This window comes from Phacochoerus africanus, chromosome 8 (genome assembly GCF_016906955.1).
Source record: "Phacochoerus africanus isolate WHEZ1 chromosome 8, ROS_Pafr_v1, whole genome shotgun sequence".
Lineage (NCBI taxonomy): Eukaryota > Metazoa > Chordata > Mammalia > Artiodactyla > Suidae > Phacochoerus > Phacochoerus africanus.
The window spans coordinates 115,806,342-115,824,560 of record NC_062551.1 but is presented as its reverse complement, the minus strand read 5'-3'; the positions used below and the strand labels follow the sequence as shown (position 1 = coordinate 115,824,560).

The 18,219-nt window shown below is 37.9% G+C and overlaps 1 protein-coding gene across 2 annotated transcripts in view; it reads left to right on the top strand.

The window, feature by feature from the left end:
• The window catches only part of GAREM1 (GRB2 associated regulator of MAPK1 subtype 1), a 222,089-nt gene that overhangs the window by 53,348 nt on the left and 150,522 nt on the right, over nucleotides 1-18,219 (top strand). For both annotated transcript variants that reach the window (XM_047794068.1, XM_047794067.1), the window contains exon 2: nucleotides 15,391-15,531. In XM_047794068.1, coding sequence (XP_047650024.1) covers nucleotides 15,391-15,531 — 141 coding nt within the window. The remainder of the gene's footprint in view (nucleotides 1-15,390; nucleotides 15,532-18,219) is intronic.

The window sequence follows — 18,219 nt, the reverse complement described above, 5'->3', positions numbered from 1 at the left end:
GACCAAGAACAGAAATGTATGGGATGGGCTTGTGGGTGTTTGTAGAACACAGCAGCGAGGAACAGTTGACCTGATGTGGACATCAGTGCCCAAGCAGAGCAATCTGTAAGCATGCCAAGAAGAAAGTATCTCATTTTGACCATCTGGCCTGGGGGGAAAAGAAGGCAGGCTGTCAGTTTTATTGTATGTGTGTGATTGTTCTATTTTAGTCTCCTTGGTTTTATTTAGACTCTCTACCTAGTATTTCTCTTGAATCTAGAAGAAAAGCAAGTATTGAAATGGAAGAAAATAGTCTTCATTTTTATTAAGTTAAGGGAATAACATTCTGGACATTGGCCCTTAGATAATTTATAAAATAATTTCTGAGAGTTCCTATTATAGTAGCTCAGTGGTTAAGAACCTAATATAGTGTCCGTAATGATATGGATTTAATCCCTGGCCTTGCTCAGTAAGTTAAGGCATTGTTGTTGCAGGCTGCTGTGTAGTTCACAAATGCGGCTTGGATCCGGTGTTGCTGTGTCTGTGGCATGGGCCTCAGCTGTGGCTTGAATTCAACCCCTAGCCTGGGGACTTCCATATGCCACAGGTGCAGCCGCAAAAAGAAAAATGAAATAAAATGAAACGATTTCTGGAGTTCCCACTGTGGTGCAGTGAGTTAATGATCCAGCTTGTGTCTGTGAAGGTGCAGGTTTGATCACCAGCCTGGAAACTTCCATATGCTATGGGGGCAGCTGAAAAAAAAAGAGAAAGAAAATGATTTCTCTATTTCTTAGACCTGGAAGGGAGAATGATAAGGGGTAGAAAGTTTTCTGTGTTCATTTTTAATATATTCTCATTATTCAAGTAAATTACTTAGGTTTGCCCTTGTCTGAAAAATAAATATATTTACATGTGATTAACTATATTCCAAATCTCTGTCTGTCTAGCTGGGCAAGTTTAGAACATTCTGAGTCATCTGGTGACGATCACGTGGTGACTCACTGATAGATCTCAGTGAGGGAGAGCACCCTCATTCAGTGAGCCAGACCCTGCTTCCCCTTATCTGTCAGTGTTTGTGAAAACCTTTCCAATGTTACTTAAATTTAATGCAATTTAAACTTTGCTAATAGTGATCTTTTGTGTATAATTACCAACATAATTTTGATCCATTCAAATAGATTTTTAATTTAAAAAAGTATATGTGTACATAATACACCTGAGAGCTGTTGCACCTTTGTCTTACCATTCCTCAAGCCAGCTAAATATTAGACTTTTAGAAATAAAGGATTTTGGGGGTTTGTTTTGTTTTCCAGTTCTGTTTTAAGAAGTTGCACCCTACTTATCAGAGACACTATGCACTTCTTTTAGGCCTATGATATCCTTATAGACCTGTCTATAAAATTTGTTGATTGGATTGTTTTTAAATTTTTTTACCATTTGTTTCCAGTATTCTATTTAATATGATATTCTTTCATGTCGTACTTTTTTATTACATGTGTTTTGAAGTCTAGAAGTAAAGTGTTGTCCAGCTTCTGCCTTCAGGGCAACCCACCTAGAAAAATAGAAACTTTAGGTGTTATTTGGTATTTGCATTTTTCTTATTACCCCTCTTTCATGTGTACAGAGACTATTAAAATTCAGTAGTTGTTGTGTATTGACACCAGAAAAATCATATTTTCAACAATGGTGTATATGTGAGTCTTTGTTTTTTTCAAAACTTTGGTTTTCTTTTTAAGGCTATGCAGGATTTTTGTAAATCCATTTAATGTGAGAAAATTCTAGAAACTGTCAAATATGTGTTCAAATATTTTTCTAAGAATGTATCTGTTCATGTAACTTCTGTAGCAGTGAATCATATTTTTGTTTGATTCTTTCAGTGTTTTATATTTGTTTTATTTGTCACATAATAAAGCTGAAGGGACCCTGGTCACATTTAAAACTAAAAATGAGAGGGAAAATCTTGTAAGTTTGACTTATGGCTTATCCTCTTGAAATAAAATTATTGGATTTAACATGACATTTACACCTGGAGAAAATCACCCCTTTATTTTAATAATTGACAGGAAGCATACAGTGCAAATCATTGCACTTTAGCAGAGTATTTTCTCACTGGAGAAAGAGACTGTATTGTGTACCTGAGCTCAGCTAATAAGAGAAAGGGAATTAATTGAGGAAGGACTAAATCAAAGTCATAATTTTCATGAGCCTTTTACCTACACAGTACTATCCTGAGTCCTTTATATTTATCCTCATCCAGCCATCCCTACTTCCATACAGTATTATTACCATCATTTAAAATGTGAGAACACTGAGGCTCAAAGATGTTAAATAATTTGCCCACCATCATATAGTTAATAAATATTAGACTGTCAATTCAAACTTCAACCTGGGTCCAAATCTTAGGCTGTTTTGAGATCTCACATAGCCTTGCACTGAACATGTGGAGTCAATGAACATTCATTTGAATTAGTGGAAGCAGAGAGCTGGGGGCAGAAAAGGGGGGGTGCCAGGAATGTGCCTGGTGATTTGGCCTTTGCCGGCTCTCCCTTCTCAGAGCTTAGTGACTGGGGGAAGCCTGAAATGATGCCTGCCTGCTTCAATGTGTGGTCAATGCATGATTTTATGATGTAACATCACTTCGAACCCTGTGATAAATATACACATCGCATTAACCAAATGCATCCTCTTATGTTCACTGTCCAGCACTGGAGGACACACAGGCTATATCAGAGAGGAATGTCTATATACTGTCTTTTAATGGGTTGCCAAGTGTAATTTTCCTATGTAAATCTGAGCCCTGTCCGTCACCTGCCAGAAATGTGACTCCGTGGTATGTGCCAGGCACTGCAGTAGCAGATTTAGTATATTGTCAATGTTTGTAGAAATACCGATACTACAATTGCTCACCTGTTTTTCTAAAAATCACTTGACATAGAATTATCTTTTAAATATGAGGAACAGTACAGTATTCCAGAGCATAAAATTTCAGATTGGAGTTAAGTAGGTATACTTCTGTTTCATACAGCAGGAGTCTAGTATTCCCGTTAAATCTGCTGTTGAAAGGGGAGTCCTTTGTCCCAGGGTTCATTTGAAAAGAGGTAGTAATAATATATCCTTAATCTCACACTCTCTTTTTTAAACATCTTTCTCTTTTGTTTCATACATTCCTTTTTGCTTAGATTTCTCCATGAGGTTCTTTGACTCCTTTATCACTTAGTGCTTTGTCTAAATGAATCTCTCTTTTCTTGTCTTCTTGTTGGCATTTCATGGTAAACCATAAACCATAAAAATTCTTTCACTTGCTTAGAACCTAAGGTTGTAAGAACCCAAGACTGTAGTCTTTGGGCCTTTGAATAAAGTATTCTAAAGAAGAGATCTTACACAGTGTAGACTTGTAGATGTTTGTTTAGGGTGGGAAGAGATCAATAGGAAAAAATAGCTTTTGAAAAAAAATAGCCTTTTTGGAGTTTCTGTTATAGCTCAGTGGGTTAAGGACCCGACATAGTGTCTGTGAAGATGTGGATTCAATCCCTGGCCTGGCTCACTGGGTTAAGGATCTGGCACATTACTGCTAACTGCAGCGTAGGTCGCAGATGCAGCTTGGATCCAGTGTTGCCGTGGCTGTGGCTCAGGGTGGCAGCTGTAGCTCATTCGACCCCTAGCCCAAGAACTTGCATATGCCACAGGTGCAGCCCTAAAAAGAAAAAAAAAAAAATAGCCTTTCGAAATACTCTGCTTTCCTGTAGGGACTTAAATAGTGAATAAGACCTTAGTGTTAAGATTAGACTTAAACTTACTTAATGTGCATGCCCTCAATTTCTACCCAAGATTGCTTTTCCAGAAAGCGTGCATTGTATACCTAATCTATGCCCGGTAGTCTTGTCAAATGCAAACCGGAGGGAAGGAGAGGTGATCTAGTTGAGACAAGGGTTCCTAGTTGTTTCACACCTCTGCACTCAAAGTAAGGGCAGGTGTGGATTTAAATGGTCCTTAGCAATTGTTTTATATTTCTAAACTTTTGATACTTTTAGTCAGTAAAGGAGTTGAAAATCATGTTTAGTCAACGTGCTATGGCAGCAGTATTCGGCTGAACTTAATCAGAATATTTTCCAAGAATAAAAATATCCTGGGGGGCTACAAAGGAAAAAAGAAAAAAATCTTCCTGGTTGGGTTGGCTTCACTTACTTTCTTTAATATTCTTACTCATTTTCAGAAAACAGGGAGCTCCTCATCATGGATTACACTAGAATTTCTGTGCTGCAGGTTCTTGGCCAAAGTGAGATACAGGGGGATGAGCTGAGAGTTAGTTACTAGTTCTTGGTTCTTAGTCTGGTCAGATAGGTGTATATAACCTGTGGGCCATGGAGTGACTTTTCCTTCTTTCTATGGTATTCAGCATGTGATATCACTGAGGCACTTTTCTTCTTTTTTGAAGAAAAAGGATGTTTTATTATCTTTACTTGACCATAAGTTATAATGATAATTGTGTATAAAAGTTATAAAATGTAGCCTGATCATCTTTAAAGTCTCAAAAAGCCAAATATAAATAAAGCACAGAAAGTAAATTCAACTGAAACAAGTTCAGACATATATCTTCTACATGTTATATGTAATCCCAGGAAGAATCATTGCAATTTACCCAAAGTAATATTAAAGGTAGCAAAAGGGATGTTTGGTCTTAAACGTAAATTCAAATGTAGAGTGTCTAAAGTAACAGATCAAAGTGAGAGTATATCTGCACTTTTTAACAGCAGAAAATAAGTTAGTTTGTAGGTATTGTACTTTTTAATGAATTAAGAAAGAAGATCGAGAATAAAATGTTGGATAGCTGACCTTAAATTCACCTGTGATGGTAAATTCTAAGAAAGTTGTTCAGTGTTTTCCTCAGTATCTTTTTTTTGGGGGGGGGACATTAATATAAGAAAACACTTACTATTTTTCTTTCTACATTAGGAATACTTAATATCACCCTATTTAGACCCATGCCCCTGACTTGGATTCATAAATAATTTAGAACCAGAGCTCATAAGATATGTGAATTTAACTATCCAAATGTAAGTCAACATATAACTCTTATCTGTAATTAGGTGCAAGTAAAGAGTTCTATTAAATGTGTGATAGATTATTTTTAGTGATTTTTGAGTAATGTAAAATTAATAAAGCCTCTATACCCACAAACTAGTTAGAAGGCTTGAAAGCAAGAAATTATCAAAAGCTATTTTGATGGTGCCCTTTCCTGTAAACCCTGGGGGATTATTTTGAAGTGAAAAAACTAGATATGAGACATTATTCAGATTTCACAACCAGCAGCTAGGCTTAGATAATACTTCCATAGATAGTCACCTTTAATACAATTGACTTTTTAAAAACTGAGAAACAAAAATTGTTTTGCTTTGAAACTAGTTCACATATTTTAATTATATAATGCAGGCATCACAATTCTTACTTTATTCCAATGCTCCTGTGCCATTTTAGGTTTGAGTTTGGCTGCAAGTCACAGAGACCCAAAGACCAAAAGTTCAGGTTAGTGTTTTGCACAAGGTGACAAGGGCCCAAATTTGTTTTCAATTGTTACTGTGTCATGGTCTCAGTTTTTTTCAGTCCTAAGTTCCCTTCAAGGTCTGAGATGGTCACTACCATTTCAGTTCTAATAATCACATTCACTTTCCATCTATCAGGAAGAATAAAGTAGGAAAAGAAGGGCATATTCCCTCCAAAGATAAATCTTGCTTAGCAGTTAAGTTCAGGATTCTAGCCAGAGGTATTAGGCAAGAAAAGGGGAAAAAAATAGAACTATCTCTATGCGCAGATGACATGAGCTTGTTAATAGAAAACCCTAAGCAGTCTACAAGAGAAACTGTTAGAATGAACAAGTTCAGCAAGGTTTTGGGATTTAAGGTCAATGTGCAAAAACCACTTGTGTTTCTCTGCGCTAGCATTGAATACTACAAAAATGAAATTAAAAAACAGTTCTATTTGCAATGCCGTGAAAAAGAATAAAATGCATAGGAATAAATTTAACAAAAGAAGTATAATACTTGCACACTAAAAACTACAAAACACCATTGAAATAAAGACTTAAATAAATGGAAAGACATCCCATGTTCATGAATCAGAAGTGTTAATATTGTTAGGATGACAGTTCTCCCCAAATTTATCTATAAGTTGAACACAATCACTATCAAAATCCCAACTTTTGAGACAAATTGACAAGCCAGTCCTGAAATTCATATGGAAATGCAACATACCCAGAAAAACCACAACATCCTCAAAGCTGGAAGACTCACACTTCCAGTTCTAAGACTTATGACAAAGCTATAGTAATTAAGACACTGTGGTACTAGCATAAAGATAGATGTATAGAACAATGAAATATTATCAAGAGGCTGGAAATAAACCCTTACATTTATGGTCAGTTGATTTTTGATGGGAAGGCAACATAATTAAATGAAGAAAAAGTCTTTTAGCTGGTGCTTGGATAACTGGATATGCACACAAAAGAAAGTGAAGTTAGGCCCCCCTACTCACAACATGCACAAAAATTAATTCAAGGAGTTCTAGTTGTGGCTCAGCGGGTTAAGAACCCAACTAGTATCCATGAGGATGCAGGTTCAATCCCTCTCTGCAAGCTGCGGAGTAGGTCACAGACACAGCTCAGATCTGGCGTTGCTGTGCCTATGGCATAGTCCTGCAGCTGCAGTTCCAATTCGACACCTAGCCCAGGTACTTCCATATGCTTCAGGTGCAGCCTTAAAAAGAGAAAAAAAAAAAAAAAGAAAAAAAAATTAATTCAAAATAAATCATACATCGTAAGAGTTAAAAACTATAAAATACAGACATAAATCTTCATGATTTTGGTTTATGCAAAAATTTTTCGCATGTGACACCCGAAGCACAGAATTAAAAATAAATTTGACTTCATCAAAATTTAAAAATTTTGTGGTTCAGAGGGCACAAGAAAGTGAAAGTACAGTTCACATAACATGAGAAAATATTTTCAAATTATGTGTTTGATAAGGATATTGTATCTAGGATATATATTTAAAAAGCTTACAATTCAGCAATAAAGTGTCCAAATTTAAAATTTGGCAAAGGATTTAAATAAACATTTCTCAAAAAAAGATAATATGAATGGCCAACAACACACAAAAAGATGTTCAACATCACTAATTAGGTAAACCAAAACCACAAGTGTATGAGACACACTTCACACCCACTAAGGTGGCTGTAATTGAAAAAATGGATAATAACAAGTGTTGGAGTGTGTGAAGTAATTGGAACTCTCATTCATTGCTGGTAGGACTGTAAAATGGTGTGGCCAATTTGGAAAAAAGTCAGGGAGCTCTCAAAAAGTTACCATATGGCCCAGCAGTTACACCCCAGGTATATAGAGAGAAATGAAAACATAGGTCTATATAAATCTTGTACACAGATGTTCATATCAGCAGTATTCAATAACTGCCCTAACCTTACACAATCCAGATGTCCATCATCTGATGACTGGATAAATAAAACATGGTATATCCATGTAACTAACTAAATATCATAGGGCCGTTGAAAGGAATGAAGTACTGATGCATGCTGCAGCATAGATGAACCTTGAAAACATGCCAAGAGAAAGATGCGAGACACAAAAGTTCACATATTTTATACCTCCATTCAAATGAAATGTCAAAAATAGGCAAATTTATAGATTCAGAAAGTAGGCTAAGGCTAGAATGGGGAGTAGGGAATAACTGTTAATGAGTTTGAAGTTTCTTTAGGGATGATAGAAATGTTCTGTAATTAGACAGTAGTGATGAATGCGCAACTCTGAATATTCTAAAATCATTGAATTGTAAACTTCTGCCAGTGAATTTTCTGGCATATTAAAGATTTAGTATATATACATATATATTATGTACACATATATTTAATATATATATCAAGGAAGTTAACATATACTACTTATGCTACATCCCATTGGCTATAACCTAGTTACATTGTTACACCTAATTGGTATGGGGCCTGGTTACACTGTTCTGTATTCTGGGCAGCCCTGTGCCCAGCTAATTCAAGGGCACTGTCACTGAGGACAAGGAGTGAGCAAGATATTAGTGGATGTCTAGCAATCGCTTCCACTTTTCTAAGTTAAAGTAAATCATAACAAACAACAACAAAAAAACTGCTGCCATTTATTGTGGTTAAGTCAACAATCATGCTTGATGTCAATAAAGCTTCCTATTAGCCTGAAATAACCTTTTAAAAAAAATATTTTATATACAAAGAGAGGTCTGAGAAAATAGAATTGCCCTTATTTTTGATTGCAAAATATGAGACAAAAAAGGAGGAAAATACCTTTAATTTCATCTGATAGTTAAATGTATGGAAGCTAAATAGTGAAAAATGACCATATTGAATTATCATCAGGGTTTATTGATACCAAATGAAGGCAGGTGCTTTGCTCCACTTTATGTTAATAACTAAGGAGCCCAGACTGCTGGCAGTTGTGCTCTCTTTACCTTGTGTCCCAAGATCTTATTCAATATTCAGCCCCTGGCCAAGGAAAGAACCTCAAAGATAGCTTGTGGGCAGGAAGGTCAGAGATGTCTTTCCTGCTCACACACATTGGCTTAGCACTTAGTGGCATGGAGTTGGGAAGAAGAGGAAATTTGCCTAATAATCAGCTCCTGCCATCCAAAGTATTAAAAAATGTTTAAGTTGTAAGAGAAATGATGGTTTGTGTATTGAGTTTAGTGGGTTTCCTTTCTACATGAAAAGGATTTTTGTAAGCTCAAGTAAATATGTAATTAAAATTAAGCAACACTGTTTATTAATAATCAGGAAGTACATGTACAGTGTTATCACTCAACCAGCTCTCCTTTTAACATTGGTAAAATGAAACAATGTACAACTGTTAAATTTGGTTTGTAGTATGAGCAACACAGATATCGTAGAACCTATAATTTGCCCATTGTTGATAGATTTAGCTATGAGAAAAGAAACAGTCTATGCCCATAACAGATCAAAACAATACAAAGTTCAGGTGTCTGTGACCTACTCCACAGGTCACGGCAACGCCAGCTCTAACCCACTGAGCGAGGCCAGGAATCAAACCTGCATCCTCATGGATACTAGCTGGGTTCCTTACCACTGAGCCACAATGGAGTTAATGGTGTTAATTTTTATTGTCATTTAAATATTTATGAACACTAAAAAGTCAAGCTGAATTCCTTGAGCTTGTAGCTCTAAAAGAAATCTATAAATTTAGCATAACTATAAGCAAAGCTACAAAATTAGTACAGCTTAAATAGCAAATATTGGGATGCATAGCAGGAAGACATTCATGAAGTTAGCATTTGAGCTGGTTTTTCAAGAGCCAGTAGGATGGAAGAGTAGTGTGTAAACAGGGATTGGAAGATAAAGACTCAGGCAAATGAAAGCAGGTGAGGAGAGGGCCCACACGTGTGAAAGTGCAGTGCGGATATGGAACAGGGAATGGGTTCCTTGGACTCTGATGTATGGTATGGGGGATGTAAGATCAGAGACTCTTTGGAACTAGATTGTGGGGGCATTGAGTATTAGGCCAAGGAATTAAGGCCCCATCATGGATGCAAACACCTAAAGGCAGAAGTAGGAAGAGTAAGATAACACCGCTGCATTCTTTTATTTATTTAATTAATTTTTTGTCTTTTTAGGGCCACACCCACAGCATTTGGAAGTTCCCAGGCTAGGGGTGAATCAGAGCTGTAGCTGCCATCCTGCGCCACAGCCACAGCAACGCTAGATCCAAGCCTCGTCTGCCACCCACACCACAGCTCACAATAATGACGGCCCCTTAACCCACTGAGCAAGGCCAGGGATCGAACCCGTGTCCTCATGGATACTAGCTTGCTTCATTACTGCTGAGCCATGATGTGAACTCCAGTGCTACAGTCTTAAAAACGTTTTATCTGCAGCAATATTTAAATAAATTGAAAGAGTAAAGGATAGAAGACTAAAAATCCAGCCAGGAGGTTAGATCTGTGAGAGGAGGTACTTGATTCAATACTCTATCCCCAGGTCCTAGAACATAGCTGGTCATAGATAGGTGTTTGTGGCATGAATGTGTGATGCCTGAGTGAATGACAAGGTGACATCTAGGTAGAAATGTGTAGAAGATAAAGTCTGGACTCTGAGCTCAGAAGAGAAGTTAGTAACCGGTAGAATACATCTGAGAGTTGTCTATAACTCACTGGATCTTTAAGAGATGTATATGGTTGTAAAAGAGAGAGAAAAGTAGACAAGCTAAGGGTGAAAGCTAATTAACCCCTGCCATTAAAAATAATATAAAGGGGGGAAAACCAAGAGCAGGTAACTAGGAGAGAGAGAAAGGTGAATCAGAAGATTATGTTGGCCCAGCAGATAAAGAAACAGAGTTGGTACATATCCAGGTTATAAATATTTTTTAAATTTTAAGGTTGATTTTTTTTTTAATGTACTTACTTTAAAGGATTCATGAACTTCCGTTCTCTTGACATTAAAAAATGACTTTTAACAGGTTGCGAGACTTAATGTTGGGGGCGTCAAGGTCAAACCAGGAAAATAAAGTATATCCTGGAAGCCTGCTAGCTGTGGAGAAATTTCAGGATGACATTAACATATTTTGGAATTTAACACCCAGTTTTTTTAGAGTTCTTGTTACTGCATATTTGAGCTAAATGTGTAAGTTTCAGCATGCTATACATAGTACTTAACAGGATAATTATATCACAAAAAATTATTTACTTCATGAGTTCATTTAAATACTCTCTATTAGTGACCTGCCCTAGGATATTTTAAGTGATTATATTAAGCTTTTTTTCTAGACAATTTCTATGAAACTTATTTTGCCTCAAGCAGACACTTGGTTCAGTTGTTTAAAAAAAATTAAAAAGACATAAGCTCAGAAATAGGCATTGGTTTCTTACTACTTGATGGTTTCAAAAATCATTCTGAATCCTCTTGATAGTGTTTACTACATCAGCAAGCAGTAGGATTTAACATTAAATTTTCATTTTGATTAACTTGACTGCAATTGTTTCTTGGCTGCCTCTTTAGAGCCCACTGTGGAATAAAATTAAAATGATTTTTATGATATAACAATTTAGTTGCAGAAAATGACATTTTTCTTTTTTCCCTGAATGCCACTATGTTTTTTCCCTCTGAGTTTCCAGCATGCCTCCCATGCCTCTGGTTTCTCTTTCCTCTCATCCATCTTTTATAGTACTGCCTGATTAATTTCTTTTTAAACAGAGTGTTGACCAAAACTCTTCAGTGGCTCCCCATTGCCTCCCTCTCATTTAAGCCCAACTCATCCACCAAAGAAGGATCGGCCTGAATGCTACCTATTCCTGTTAACACTTTAGTCGGATCTTTCCTACTAAAAACCTCCATCTCCACTCTCGGTATCTTTGTCCTCTTGCATAGTGTTCCTCTTGTCCTACCTTATAGGACATTACAGATAAACACATCTTACCCAGGAGAAGTGTGGGCCAAGTCTTCTCTCTGTTTTTGTTCACCCCCCCCACCCCTACCATTGCTTTGTGCATAAAAAGATACTCTGCAAGTGTTTGCAGATCACCAAATTGTATACATTAAATATGTACAATTGTTTGTATATCAGTTAAAACTCAATATAGCTTTTTTTTTTAAAAGGCAAAATAAATACATGTTTGTTGGATAATTGAATGAAGACTGTCTTAAAATGACAAACCTACAAGTGACTCTCCTTTCTTGCATGATTCTGATCTCTTACACTTTTCTCATAGCATCTTTCAGTTTGTAACTCATGATTTCATCATTCATTTTTGCTAACAGTACTGCCTGGCTCATTCCTTTTGGATAGTAAGTATCCCAGGGCAGGGATGTTTGTTTTGTTTTCTAATACATCCCAAGCACTCAGAGCCCTGCTTGTCATACTGGTTAAGTGAATGAGTGGGACTTGAAGCTGAAGGTCAGCCTCTCCCTTGTTTCTTGGATTAATTTTGGTGGTTTTCAAGGCAAAGGGCTGTGGAAAGAGCAGGGGAAGACGAGGGACCGTGAAGCTGGTTTTTCTGCCACTATAGCTGTGCAGCTCTGGGCAAGTTCCTTGACTGCTCTGAAGGTCATTTCCTCACCAGTAGAATGGTAACAGGACTTACATTACAATGTTTACATAAGGATTGAGTTAGGGAGAAAAGGCTTCCAATGTAATTGATAGGTGGTATTTCCTGATTGTCCCTAATACAACAACAGACTTTTCATCACCTTATTGCATATACTCACAACCATTCTGTGAAGCAGGGGCTATTGTTGCCCCACCTCCTGGTGAAGAGAAGGTTCCTACCCAGCACCACACAGTTGTGCAGCAGAGCTCTGACTAGATCAGGTCTGCTGAACTTCAAAGCCCAAGCTTCTGACTCCTGCCTCCTGGTGGGGAGCACCTAGTGGGATGTATAATTTTTCCTTTGGAGCAGCTGTTCCAGGTCTTTTCTTTCCTGCCCTAACATGCTTGAGGGAGGCAGAGGGCTCATGAGTGATCTCCTGATGGTGTCTTTATGAACCTCGTCCTCCCAGGGAGTGAAGGGCACAGGAGTTTGAAAAATCCCCACTGAGGAATCAGACCCTCCCCCTCCCTCTAGGAATCCTCACCCCCCCACCCCCCATTAAGCTCTTAACTCTGTATTTGCTGTGACAGTGATAAAGTACTCTTGGATTGAGACTGTTTTAAAGATCATTGCTTTATTGGTTTGGAAACAAATTAGATGATTTATGGTTGTGTTAACTAAGTTGATCATTACAGCCTCTTCTATTACTGAAAATATTATTGAGAGGTTTATAAATGCCATTTCAGAATACACAACAAAATTATTAATAATTCTTTGAATTATTGAGCTATAACAAATTTCAGAAATAAGAAAGTCTTACTGTTTTCTGTATAAAAAAATTAGTCTTTTTTGAGCACTTAAAATTACTAAAGTAGAATTAGGATGGATTATTTCAACTTCTGAAAAAATCTGTTACATTTTAGGACATGGATTTCTCTTGAAATATTTTGTCATTGGTTCATATGCTGAAAAATTACTTTAGAAAATGTTAAAATGAAAAATAATTTCACTTGTATGCTATAAAGCTTCATTATTGTTCATTGGGAAATTTGGTAGGAGGCCAGAGAGAAATGGCAAAATATATACAATTTTATTTTTTTATTGAGGTATAGTTGACTTATAATGTTGTGTTAGTTTCACTTCTTTTGGTATGATAATCTCTAGGTCCATCCATGTTGCTGTAAATGGCATTATTTCATTCTTTTTTAATGGCTGAGTAGTATTCCATTGTATGTATGTACCATATCTTTATCCATTCATCTGTTGATAGGTGCTTAGGTTGCTTTCATGTCTTGGCTATAGTAAATATTGCTGTGATGAACATAGGGGTACATATATCTTTCCAGATTAGAGTTTTCATCTTTTCCAGATATATGTCCAAGAGTGGAATTGCTGGATCATATGGTAGTTCTATTTTTAGAAACCTTCATACTGTTTCCCATAGTTGCTGTACCAATTTACATTCCTACCAACAGTGTAGGATGGTTCTTTTTCTCCATACCCCCTCCAGCTTTTTTTTTTTTTCTTTTTTGGTCTTTTTAGGGCCTCACCCATGGCAGATGGAAGTTCCTAGGCTAGGGGTTGAATCTGAGCTGTAGCTGCCAGCCTATGCAACAGCCACAGCAATGCCAGATCTGAGTCACATCTGTGACCTACACTACCTCACAGCAACACCAGATCCTTAACCACTGAGTTAGGCCAGGGATCAAACCCATGTCCTCATGGATACTAGTCAGGTTCATTTACCACTGAGCCCCAATGGGAACTTCCCAGCATTTATTATTTGTAGACTTTTTAATAATGGCCATTCTGATTTGTGTGAGGTGATACCTCATTGGAGTTTTGATTTGCCTTTCTCTAATAGTTAGTGATGCTGAACATCTTTTCATGTGCCTCTTGGCCCTGTGTATGTCTTCTTTAGAGAAATGTCTGTTTAGGTCTTCAGCCCATTTTTGGATTGGGTTGTTTGGTTTTTGATATTGAGTATATGAGCTGTTTATATATTTTGTAAATTAAGCCCTTGTCAGTCGCATTGTTTGAAAATATTTTCTCCCAGTCCATAGGTTGTCTTCATTTTGTTTAAGGCTTCCTTTGTTGTGTAAAAGCTTTTAAGCTTAATTAGGTCCAATTTGCTTATTTTTGCTTTTATTTCCATTAGTCTACAAGACAGATAGAAAAAATTTATGTCAAAGAGTGTTCTGCCCGTTTTCCTCTAGGAGTTCTAGAATATATGGTCTTACTTTAATTGATTTTGAGTTTATTTTTGTATATGGCATTAAAGAATGTTCTTTCTAATTTCATTCTTTTATATGTAGCTGTGCAGTTTTCTCAGCACCACTTATTGAAGAAACTGTCTTTTCTCCATTGTATTGTCTTGTCTCCTTTGTCATGTATTAAACAACCATGAGTGCCTGGGTTTATTTCTAGGCTTTCTGTCCTGTTCCACTGATCTTTGTGTCTGTTTTTGTGCCAGTACCATACTAAAACATAAAAAATTTAAAAGGAGATATGGGCATTTAATCTCAAGTACTCTTTCAACAGAGAGCTAAGTTTTCTAATTTTGGTAATTAAATTGCAGTGATTAATAGCATAAGCTTTGGAATCTCTCTGACCCTAGGCCTGAATCCACACTTTTTTGCTTATTAAATCTGTGAGCTTAGACTAACACTAAACATGCAGAACCTTGATTTTTCTCTCCTATGAAGAAGGAACAATACCTCATAATGTTACTGTATTACACGAGATAATATATGCAAAGCATTTAATTAGTGCCTAATGTATTGTTGGCACTTAATAAGTGTGTTATTATTGTTACACTATCATCCTTAAGATAGAATGAGGTATTTGAGAATCTTTTTGCAAATAAGTGGGAAATACTTTTTTTTTTTTTTGTCTGTTTAAGGCCGCACTCTCGGCATTTGGAGGTTCCCAGGCTAGGGGTTGAATCGGAGCTGTAGCTGCCAGCCTACACCACAGCCAGATCCAAGATCTGAGCCGCGTCTGCAACCTACACCACAGCTCATGCCAACGCCAGATCCTATCCCACTGAGCAAGGCCAGGGATCTAACCTGCATCCTCATGGATCCTAGTCAGGTTCATTAAGTGCTGAGCCATGACCGGAACTCTGGGAAAAATTTTTATGAAATCCTGTGTACAGTCAGCTTGGTATGGAATGTCTTTTTTTGCTGCTCATTCAAAAGTGAACTTTATCTCATCTTGGGATGAACCATCCATCAGTGAAGTTTTAACTAATGAGACATTACCTCATAGAGTGGAGTAAATAGGTGCTAATTCTAAGTTTCCCATATAAAATTGTATTTTCTAGGCGAATGCGTGGAAGGGCTGCGGGAAAACGACTACCTTCTGATCCATTCATGCCGTCAGTGGACCACCATCACTGCCCACAGCCTGGAGGAGGGCCACTACGTCATTGGGCCAAAGATAGAGATCCCGGTACATTATGCAGGTAAAACTCTCGAGGGGCAGGAGAAGGCCAAGGAAGGGGCTTGGATGTGCTTATTTTTCCCTCCATGATGAGAAAATAGAAGGTGTCTAGAGATTATGATGACTTAGAACAAGCGCCGCAAACACTTGGTGTGGTTATTTTGTCAGTGAACACTCAGATTCATGTTGTCGTAGGTATTTCTAATTAATGTATGTAGTAAAACACAGATTCTTAATAGATATTTATACAATGACAGTGTTACAAACACCAAGATTGTCTCTGTCATCTTGGAACGATGGTCCATTTGTGTAGCCAGCTTCTGAGCGCCAGTATCTCTGAATAACCCAAGGCAGAACTCATTGCCTTTGTGAAGAACTTTGATGTCCTGGTTTCACAAGATGCCATTTCATAAATGAGTGCTGTTGTCTGGTTTGAAAAGTATTGGATCAGAAGGTCAGATACTGGAACATGTCCCTCTTTGCAAAGAGGCATTTAGAACACAGGCAGCCGAGGTGACCTCACTGCTTTAGATAAATCAGGATAATAGCTGCCTTCTTGCCTCACTTGGAACTCCATTCAGTTTAACAGTGTCATTTAACTGATTTTTATTTAGCCCTTTCTAGGTACCAACACTGTTTTAGGAGTTTGAGATACATCTAGTGGCTTGAATACATTTTCAATAGTGGCGGCTTACAAATAGAGCTTTAAAAAAATACATATAGGAGTTCCTGTTGTGGCGCAGGGGTTAACCAATCCGGCTAGGTACCATGAGGTTGCCGGTTCAATCCCTGGCCTCCCTCAGTGGGTTAAGGATCCGGCGTTGCCGTGAGCTGTGGTGTAGGTTGCAGGTGCAGCTTGGATCTGGTGTTGCTGTGGCTGTGGCATAGGCTGAAAGCTGCAGTTCTGAATTGACCCCTAGCCTGGGAACCTCCATATGCCATGGGTGTCGCCCTAAGCAACAACAACAAAAAATCCTCCTTATTCCAAAAAAAATTATAAGAAAGACTTTCTCTTGCCTAAAGCCCTGTCCTGGAATCCTCTTTCCTAACTGTAGGAGTAGTCTTCATAGAAAAAGTTGGAACACATAGCTGCAGAAAGTATCACAATTTGGGAGATTGGGAGCTGGGGCAGAGAAAGAGACCCTTCTGTCTGGCCAGTCTCTCCTGCCAGTGGTTCCCACAGCAGGTGAAATCTGTGCTAGAGTTAACAGAACCAAACGTTTTCTGGTTCCTCTCCTTTGTGCAAAACCGAAAAGGAAGGAAAAAGATTGTGACTCATCAAATATATGATTTTACGTAATCTACTTTGTTCTTTCAGTAGATTGGATTTTAGTCTTTCCCCCAAACCCACTGTGAATAGTTCTGTCAGATCGTTTGTCCCATTTGTCCCAAAGATGCGAACGTCTTCATTTGATTCTTTCCTCAAATCTGTTTAGAGACTCCATGTGCCAACAGACTCCTGGACCTATTACTCAGAGCCCTCTCAGGGGCTGGTTCTCCAAGCTTAGCCCTTCTACTTTCAAGAGAGAACTAGATTCGTCACCTCACTGTGTCCTGGACATTGTGGATACTCTTCCATTTACACCATTCCATGTCTGGAGTTGCCTTTCTCGGCCATGCTTTTATCAGAGCCTGTCATTGCATCAAGAGGGTGCAGGTGGCCCCTACTGCCCCATGTCATTCCTGATGCACTAGGAACACGTCCTAGGTCTTCTTTCGGTTACCTTTACCTACATACACACACACACGTGTTTACACTTGCCAGTTGGATTGTATACTCCTTAACAAGTGAGACCAATTCTAATAACCTTTGTGATCCATACACAAAAGTTATAATTCTTTGTGGCCGTCGTTGCTCCGCCTAGGGTTCTTAAACTTGGTTGCACGTAGGAATCATCTGGGAGCTTTTAAAAATGACCAATGCCCAGTTCCCATCTCCAGAGCTTCTGGTTTAACTGGTCTTATTTGTGGACCAAGCATCAGGGTTTTACTGGCTCCTCTTGTGGTTAAATTATACAGCCAAAGCTGGGAAGCCTTTGTTCTGGAATGGGCATTCACAGTGTCAGATGATAAGATTTCCCCAAACACCTACAGGTGTTTGCAAATTTTTTTATTGTCCTGAGCTTTAAAAAACAAAAACAAAAAACAGCCATTCAGCTTCCACTGGGATAAAAGATAGGGTCTAACAGTTTACCCTTTATCTGCAAGGAAGATGATAGTACACTTAATTGGGAAACTGGGCAGTGTTGCAAATTATACTTTTTTTTTTTTTAAATAAAATCGAGGTGCCAAGACTAAAAGGAAACATGAACACTAAGATCATAATCATACCACTTTACATGAAAGAAAGAAAATGTATTAAAGGAACAAAAACTTGAAATAAAACTTTCTTAGTCCATTGAAGCTGCTCTGACAAAATACCACAGACTAGATGGATTATAAATAACAGAAATTTATTTCTTGAGAAGTCCAAGATCTTGGTGCCAGTAGGTCCACTGTCTGGTAAGACCCCACTTCCTGGTTTGCAGATGGTCATTTTCTTAACTTTGTCCTCACAGATAGAGAGCACGATCACCCTTCTCAAGTCTGTTCTTATAAGGGCACTAATCTCATTCATGAGGGCTCCACCCTCATGACCTAGTTACCTCCCAACAGCACCCCCTCCAGATACCATCACACTGGGGAGTTAGACATCAACGTCTGATTTGGG